We start from the raw sequence: 9,532 nt of genomic DNA, 5'->3' as shown, positions 1-9,532 counted from the left end.
TAAGGCGTAAACCCCAAATGTTATACTTGATCCTGCTTCGCAAGAACTTCAATATTTTGTCTACGGAGTAACCCTCCAATTTCAATTTCTTTCTTTATTATGCACCCCATACCCATCCCCTGGACGGGGGTGTAAAGGATTACAAAGGCATATAATCGGTTCAGGAACTGAACCCTTTCCTGCCTGCCTATCCACACACAAAACAATGCAATCAGAAAGTAGCATAATTATTGTATTTTTAATTTTCTTGCATTGTATGTCAATATTAAACATTAAAATCCTCATTAAACCAACTCTAATGCTTGATCCACATAAAGTTTTAAGGGTGTCTGTAATCCAGTTTACAAAAACAACTTTTTGCTTACAAAAATAAAATATATGCATATTATTTTCAATAATGAAATCAATATTTGTATTGGGAAAAAAGATTATAAATGATCAAAAATATGTAGTAAATAACCTGACCGTTCTCTTTATTTGACCACCGTACAAAATACAAAGTGCTAGCCTAACCTAACCTAACCAGAAATTTGCGAACCTAAACAACCCACCTAACCTAACCTACTAGTGCACAGAAAACGTGGATATTTGTGAACCGATACTTTTCACAGTATTGTAATTTATACGTTGGAGACCATAACGTACAAGTTGAGACGAGGGGTTAAAGTAACAAAGATCTCAGGCCAGAACTCCTGGGCACTTCAAAACGAGCGTCCAAGTGGTTGGACACCATTCCTTCCTCTCCGTCCCATCCCAAATCCTTATCCTAATCCCTTCCAAGTGCTATACAGTCGTAGTGACTTGAACCACTGAGTGATTATCCTTACCCTTATCCGGGTAGCGATACGGATTCGATCTCATTGTACAACATCAATATTTCAAAGCAACAAACCGTTAACACTGAGCTTACAAACAATTTCAAAATGAGGAGCTTCTGTGAATGTTACAAGTGACTGCTTCTCTTAAGTTATCAGGAGACAAAAAATGTGACACTCCCACCTGGAGAGACCAAAATGAACGAGACATTCTCACCTAGAGATAGCATCGTTGAACACGTCTTGCGTGGACGTGCGTGTCGTGCTGGCGGTGAGGCAGCTGACGTCGGAGAGGACATGCTGGGAATATACATTGGTATATAAAGGCAGCAGAGCCCGAGACGGTCCAGTGACTGCAGTTTTGGCCGCCATGTTGTTCCTCATACTGCTGGCCCTCCTGGGCTCCACCTCTGCTAATCGACTCGCGGTACGTTAGAAATATTCATCGTCAACTAAAGAAACCTGAAGTATTAGCAGGTTAAATAGTTTATTAGCAAATAAGCATATATATATTCATGTGAGTGTAAGTATTTAATTCATAATGATGTACTGCCAGGAATCTTAGCGAAGTATAAGAAATTAGCTTACTGTAGGTAATGCATGCACCTGACTGTAAAGCTGCCGCCCAGTTGGGTGAGTGTAGAGTACATGACTGTAAAGCTGCCGCCCAGTTGAGTGGGTGTAGATGAAGATTAGGTAATTGTGTGACTAGCTTCACCAGATTGTCACCTGCTTAGCTAAACGAACTATGGGGTTCAGTTCCTGAACCCATTATGTGCCTCTATAAACCCACGGGATGAGTATGAGGTGTATAATGAATATATGAACCTGAATCGTAATCATTCTCACCCAACTTTCCGTCCCTCTGCTGACAGACGTCTGGTTCGGATCTGACCTACGGAGGGCAGAAGGTGTTCCTGAACGGTGTCAACATCGCCTGGAACAACTACGGCTACGACTTCGGCAACGGCGGGTACGACGGTACTCTGGAGACCTGGGTGCGGGAGATTGGCGGCGCCGGTGGCAACTCCATCCGTGAGTACTTGTTTAGGCGTTAATGTATTCCTTTTCAAAATAAATAACTTATTTAACGTGACTGAATTTTGTTACAATGTCAGAATAATTTGCATATGTTGACAATATCTGGTGGTTGACGATATGTGATGACTGACGATATCTAGGGGCTGACAGTACCTGGCGGTGACGATATCTGGTGGTTGATAATATATAGTGGCTGACGATAGCCGGTGGTTGACTATACCTGATTGGCGATATCTAGTGGTTGACGATATCTGGCGGTTGACGATATCTGGTAATTGACTATATCTGGCGGTTGGCGATATCTGGTGGGTGACGTGACGTGAATTGAGGGTGACGATACGTGATGCCTGGTAATATTTGGTGATTGACGGTACCTGATGGCTGACGATATGTGGTGGCAGGGGTGTGGGTGCACGTTGAGGGCTACAGCACTCCGGCCTTCGACAGCGACGGCTACGTCACCTCCTGCGACACATCTGGGCAGTTCGAAGGGGACGTCCTCAAGCTGCTCAACGCTGGCCAGCAGAATGGCGTCTTGGTGACCCTGGTCCTATGGAACGGTGCTTATCTCACCAACCAGAATGCCATTAATCTGATTTGGGATGACAGCAAACTCGAGTCCTACATATCAAACTGCCTTAATGTAAGTATGTAATTTCCAGTATTGTAATAAAACAGAGTCCATGGACTAGGAAGTTTAAGGATTTGTTATTTGTCTAAGGATGATCGTTCGATCCCATTGCACGGCCTTAGTATTTTTCTCATAGATACGTCATATGCTTGTGACTTTTTTGTTAGATATCACTGCTTGCTGTGTAAAACAATTAGAAGTTAATCTAAATCCGTTTCTCTGAATAACATTAAATTATATTTTTCTATACATATGCATTTGGCTTTTCTAATATGTGGTTTTCTTTTTTAGTCTCTGATGAACACAATCAAGGGGCATCCCGCCTTGGCAGCGATTGAGGCGGTCAACGAACCTGAAGGCTCAGTTCAGGTGAGGGATATTATATGTATACACACACACACACACACATGCCTAGTGGCACACCTAGGTATGCCACTAGCTTAGTCCCAGAACTAATAGGCATGAGTTACGAGGAAAGATTGCGTGAAATGCACCTCACGTCGCTGGAAGATAGGAGGGCTCGGGGAGACATGATCACTACCTACAAAATTCTAAGAGGAATCGACAGGGATAGATAAATATAAACTGTTTAACACGGGGGGTACTCGAACAAGGGGACACAGGTAGAAACTGAGTACCCAAATGAGCCACAGGGACTTTAGAAAGAACTTTTTCAGTGTCAGAGTAGTTAACAGATGGAATGCATTAGTCAGTGATGTGGTGGAGGCTGACTCCATACACAGTTTCAAATGTGGATATGGTAGTGCCCAGTAGGCTCAGGAATCTGTACACCAGTTGATTGACAGTTGAGAGACGGGACAGAGCTCAACCCCAGCAAGCACAACTAGGTGAGTACATACATACACCAATATTGTTTTAATTTAGGAGTGCTATGATTAGGCCTATGCTCATATATTATAAAATTTACTACAATTCATCATTATTATTATTATTAGTAGTAGTAGTAGTAGTAGTATTGTATCAGAATTAATTATATAAATATTTATTATGATTATTATAATATTATTGTTAAGTTCACTTCAATCACACAAAGATTCATCTGTTAAATGTTTGCTAAACTAGCTCCTGATGTTGTGTGTTGACACCTGTAGGTTTGAGTGTTATGATTAATTCCTCACACCCGCGGGATGGTTATGAAGGCCACCACCAGAACTTGTTGACCAGCCACCAGGTATACTTTAGTTCTAAACATAGTTCAGAGTTAAAGTAAACTCTGTGTACTTTAGCTCTGAAGTATAACTTTGAGATACGTACTCTGAGATACGGGGTACGTCTCTCAGTGTTATACACCGAGAAGCAAAGTACATCTCAGTGTCTGTACACAAAGAATTAGGGTACGCCTCTCAGTGCTCCAGTATATATACACTTCGAGCGGGGTACACCTCTCGGCGTATACACACTGAGTACAAGGTACACTTCACAGCGTATATACACCTAGAAGTAGGCGTCTTCTCCGGGTGTAAATATCCTTTGTCACCAATCATTTCAGGTGGCAAGTGATGGTAACTGGTGCTATGACACCACCACCATCGGCCAATCAGGCGCAGGCTGGACCGGCAAGAACATTCCCATGCAGAGGTCAGTATTCACGATGTTTGTTGGTAATTGGTATTTTTCTTCTAAAATTGTATCCAGTGTTGTCTGGAAATCTTCACAATTCACTGGGCATTGAATTTATATACACGTTTTACCGGTCCCAGGCTAAATACAGAACTTGGGTACACATTAATTTAGCAGCAAATGACGTCTTAGCATATATTTGTATATTACTAGGAGGGGTACCCGGCATCGCCCGGGATACTCGCTCACCCTTCCCTCCACCCCTCTTCGTTCCCCCCCTCCCTTCTGTTTTCTCCCTTGTTTCCCTGGCCTCAACTTCGAACAGATATTAAGTTCTTTCCATATGGCGTCTGGCCTCCAAGTCTTGGAGAGGCAAGCAGTCGTTCTCTCTTATGACTATCTCTGACAACTAATTGATACTTGCAGTGTTTCTACAATAACATATGTTCCGTATCTCGAGCCACCAGTAGCAGTAAATGTAATCTTTTAAGACTGTTCATATGTGAATTTCTAGGACGTATCATGTGGGCTTTGAAAATCATTTATGACCGTGTAACTATGGGCGGATATAATTATGCGTAGATGAGAAAATACAGACGCAATGACAGGATCGAACTCGCGTCAGTTAACTCTGCAGGGGAGTCCAGTGACCCGGGTTCGATCTCATTCTATAGCCTCAATATTTATTATATAGCCGATATACCCCCGTTGTATAGCCTCTCATAAATACATCACGTTATTGTGATCTCACTGTGTAACACTTGAAGATGTTTAAAGACCCGGCGTATGTGACGAGTGACTCTCTACTGCAGATTCCTCAAATTCATCGGTCGCCAGAACCAGGCCGTCCGTTCCATAGACTCGGCGACCCTCGTCACCATTGGCTCCTGGGGTAAGCCAAGCCACACGCTGGCAACCATGGCCTTCTGATTAGTTATTTTTAATTTAATAGTCAACCTTGTCCATATCTTTGTTGATCGGTATGTGGTATATCTATTTCTCTATTACACGTGGCACATTTACTTCTATATTGTATATGGTACAGCTGCTTCTATATCACATGTGGTGTATCTACTTCTATATTACATGTGACGCACTCGTTTGTGTATAGAAATTCATGGAGAACTAAAGCCTGAATGAAGCTTTTGTGACAGGTATTATTTGTGCTTTGTCAAGTTGATTAGGCATGGTAGGTTGGATTGAGTTAGGTTAGGTATGGGTAGGTTAGCTTAGGTTTGGTTGGACACTTTTTTGTCATTCTATTGTTTTGGCCACTCAGTTGATTTTCTTAGAAAGTGTCTCTATACACGACGGAACATACATTAGGCACCATGGTTTAATGTACTAATTTTCTTATAATTTAGTGAGTAACAGCAAATAGGAGATTCAACAGCTAGAGTGTATTGGAAACCTTTCAACTGCTTGGCAGTGAATCTCATTAGTGAACTACTGCGCAGGTCAGTTCGCCCAGAATGACGCTTACTCCAACTCCCACAATCACTACACGGATTCCTGCCTGAACGGGGCGGCCGGTGGCTCTAACGCACAACTCAGCTTCTACCAGATGCACACCTATGACTGGGGCGGCAGCTGGAGCCCTGATGCTCCCTTCACTGTAAGTTTTTATTATTTTTTAAATTTTGCCTTGAAGGGGTAATTTATTAATAAGCGTCACTCAACCTGTGAGTGAAAAAACACTATGGTAGCCTGTACAAACCTTCCATTCTCCGAATTAGAAGAAAATCCGCTGGGTTGTTCAGGCTATCACTTGTACCCAGACGTAGCTGGGAATTAACGGTCTCAGAACATTTTGTCAAAAGAGATTAACATTAACCAGCCCTCAAATTTACGTTATTAAGTCTCTTATATTTTAATTTATTTTCTCTTACACAAAATGTTACTGTTGAATTTTCTTTGTTATGAACAGAGAACAAGATTTCGATATTTCCACGAGAAGGAAATTTATAGACATTATTATTAGTAGCTAGTGTCAGCTTACAAGTTAAGTCTGCAGTAGCAATTTTGCCCTTTCGCCTGTAGGTGTCTGCGTCTAACTACAACCTGGACAAGCCCATAGTGATTGGTGAGTTTGCGTCAGTCTGTGCTGCCGGCACCTCGCTGCCAGACCTCTACGAATACGCCTATACCCACGGCTACACTGTAAGTGTCTTCCTCGTTCTAACACCATTGACTACATATAATATCTATTCATATTATAAAAAAAATCACTACAGTCCTATCACGTAATTATCATTACATCATATGTTCCGTATCTCACGCGCTAATCTACATATCCTCTATTTTTAAAGTTATTTAACATGTACTCAGTCATCATTCTATACATAACTAATATTGTTTTCCACGTTAACTGGTAAAAGTAAATATATGATCCACTCCCAGGGTGCATGGACCTGGCACTATGTTGCTACGGGTGACTGCAGTGACAGTCGCGACGCCCAGAGACAGGCACTAGGCCACCTGTCCGGTCGAACTGACCACGGCACCGTCGACTTCACCGTCCAGTAACTGCCAAACATCATTCCTGTCATGCCAGCAGAAGATGACCGAGATTCGTGTAAACTTAGAATGAAACTTAAGACCACCTTTGATCTTTTAACTTTATGGAAATCCAAATATGACCAAGTTTTCAAGTTTTTTGTTTTAAACCCAAATGGCGCCATAGTAATGCATCCTATCTCAAAGCCGGGATCAACACCTTTTTCCTGATAATATTTTTATATGATCATTTACATCATTTTCTATGAGGGAATTTTTAATTGTCTTTTAAATATATTAAATATATAGTAATAAGTATGTGTTTTTTATAACCCTTTGGCTGCGCTTCCTTTACCCATGAGTATTACGTTTACACGAGCAGCAAGGTAATGAACAACGCTTTCATTTAATTTACATACTCAAGTATGTAAGGTTTCCATGTTCATTACACGATAAACAGCCTAGTGTGCGAGGATATCGTGTCATTTATACAATCAGCAGCCTATTGAGAAAGGTTTCCATGTCATTATTAAATACATCGAATGCTATTTTACTTTAATGAAAGAATTTTGTTTAGTTTGTGCTTTGTAATCAATTGGTCTAGACATGCCTTCTCTGTGTTCAAGTGTACAGCCACTGTCTGTGTGTAGTAATTTGGAAGCAGAATGGAAATTTTTCTTCCCTGGATAAGTCTACCTACCTGGGAGAGGACACAGGTTTGTGTTGCTATGGAAGAGTGTACGGGTTTGTTTTGCCCTGGAGGAGAGAATACAGTTTTTGTATTATCCAGTGGGAGAATACACGGGGTTGTGTTGCTCCGAGAAAGAGTGCACAGGTTTGTTTTGCCGTGGAGGAAAGAATACAAGTCTTTGTTATCATGTAGGAGTGCACAGGCTTGTGTGTAATGCTTCCACTGGTTATTAAAGGGATGCGAGTCGTAGCGTTATCTGTCATGAGTAGAATTTTGTGCCGTTTCATCACAATGTTTACATTAAGCAAGGAATTGTAGTTGACTGACTCATACATTCTATTCAATCCGCTTGAGAGTGCTGGGTTGTTTACGAGGCATTAAAATGCCACAGGCTTGGCAACTTGTATTAGGGTGTGGGAGCGGATGCAGCAGCTTTGGCTCGTAATCAGAGAATAATTTGTTATCTTCCACAGACAGATTGCATCAGTGATTCTGTTTGTAATAAGCTCCTACACTTCTTTGTAATACTGAAAGTAAGTAATGATAAAAAAGGCACCAAGCCGGGTGTATTACTAAGAAGTTTACCATTTTCTCTTTTAGCTTCACCCATAAATTAGTAATTTGACTAAAATTTGTATCTATAAAAGATAATATGTTTGTTCGAGGTTAGAGGGCAGACGGGGCTAGTCTCACCAAACATTGTAGGGTAACTGGGAGGCTGTCAGGGATAGCCGTAGGCAGATCTTGGTCGATCCCCCATGTCTCCCCTACATTGCATGAAGTGGCAATTTATACCAATTTCGAATCTTGCTAAATACCAGACCCCATCCTTACTATGATTCATCAAGTATAATAATTTATGCATGATGATTGCATATTAGTTTGTCATGTAATTTGGTGATGAAGACCGTATGTATTAAAAGATGGTTACAGGGATGGAGGGAAAGCGATGAAAAGTAAAAAAGTCTTTGCCCAAGTAAACCACCGAACGCTGTCGGATGTTGGATAAATAGTCTCACGACTAACAATATTATGTACAGTCAGTGTGGTCAAGTGGTTAAGGTTACCAGGTACGCCAAGGTGCACAGTGCTCCTGGCTGTCTGGGTTCCAATCGTCCTGGTGTTTGGAGTTTTCAGTTATATATATATATATATATATATATATATATATATATATATATATATATATATATATATATATATATATATATGTATACATATATATATATATATATATATATATATATATATATATATATATATATGTATATATATATATATATATATATATGTATACATATATATATATATATATATATATATATATATATATATATATATATATATATATATATATATATATATATCCATTAAGGAACATATAATCTCTTCCCACAACCAAACCATCGCCAGAGAAATCCTAGTAAACAACACAGAAATCATCGATAGATACAGCGATAGCAGGCGGCTTGACGTTTGCGAGGCACTACACATCAAGAAGTCAACACCAGCAATCAACAGCCAATTATTGCACAACTATATTCTACCCACCTCAAGACTCCGCTCCAATATAGAAGCATCAAGAAATATGGACCAATAGGCTTTCTACAAACACTTCTATTCAATATCCATTGTTTCGTGTTCTGTCTTGTGTTGATGAAATTAATACCCTATTAATACCACATTTTGTTCTGTCTTGTGTTAATGCCACATCACCCCTTCCACCTCACTCAAATGTAGATATAAAATCGGAGATACGTAAGTTCTATTCAGTTGTGTATTTGTGAACTAAAGTCTTTGAAAATGTAATAAGTTTTACGAAACGCGCCCGTGTCGCGTCAGACTAGAAATAAAAATGAATTTTGGAGAATTGATTTTTGATTTACCTCCAACAGTGAAGCGTAATGTACGAAAGATTGAGAAAATTCGTGTTAGAATTATTAATCTTACTTTTTCGGTCATATTTAATAATATATGTCTACAGAAAGACTGCTACCAAAATATACTAATATATATATATATATATATATATATATATATATATATATATATATATATATATATATATATATATATATATGTATGTGTGTGTGTGTGTGTTGTACATATATTACTTTGCAACCAAATCATGTTTCCATGAGTAAGCTGACCTATTTATACATTAATTATGAATTTAAGTCTTTAAACAAGTTTAAAGAACCAAAAAAAAATATTATTAACAATATAAATAATTCGATACAAAAGTTTTTATCGTAATTTTTGTTCCTATCACACTAA

The 9,532-nt window shown here is 39.5% G+C and overlaps 1 protein-coding gene across 1 annotated transcript; it reads left to right on the top strand.

Moving 5' to 3' along the window:
* Positions 1-1,083: 1,083 nt before the first annotated feature.
* LOC123761222 (mannan endo-1,4-beta-mannosidase) lies at positions 1,084-6,880 on the top strand. The gene is made up of 9 exons (XM_069339459.1): positions 1,084-1,242; positions 1,691-1,850; positions 2,258-2,499; positions 2,779-2,856; positions 3,998-4,086; positions 4,881-4,960; positions 5,526-5,683; positions 6,109-6,228; positions 6,469-6,880. The coding sequence occupies exons 1-9, from the start codon at positions 1,186-1,188 to the stop codon at positions 6,592-6,594; spliced, it is 1,110 nt and encodes a 369-aa protein (XP_069195560.1). The 5' UTR covers positions 1,084-1,185; the 3' UTR covers positions 6,595-6,880.
* The last annotated feature ends 2,652 nt before the right edge of the window (positions 6,881-9,532 follow it).

Source organism: Procambarus clarkii, chromosome 41 (genome assembly GCF_040958095.1).
Source record: "Procambarus clarkii isolate CNS0578487 chromosome 41, FALCON_Pclarkii_2.0, whole genome shotgun sequence".
In the NCBI taxonomy this organism is placed as follows: Eukaryota; Metazoa; Arthropoda; class Malacostraca; order Decapoda; family Cambaridae; genus Procambarus; species Procambarus clarkii.
Note: the sequence above shows the minus strand (reverse complement) of the source record. Positions and strands in the feature narration are given on the sequence as shown.

Coding starts and splice junctions, on each gene's coding strand:
- LOC123761222 (XM_069339459.1), top strand. CDS start 1,186: ATGTTGTTCCTCATACTGCTGGCCCTCCTGGGCTCCACCTCTGCTAAT. Junction 1,851..2,257: donor CGCCGGTGGCAACTCCATCC/GTGAGTACTTGT, acceptor ATGTGGTGGCAG/GGGTGTGGGTGCACGTTGAG. Junction 4,961..5,525: donor CGTCACCATTGGCTCCTGGG/GTAAGCCAAGCC, acceptor ACTACTGCGCAG/GTCAGTTCGCCCAGAATGAC.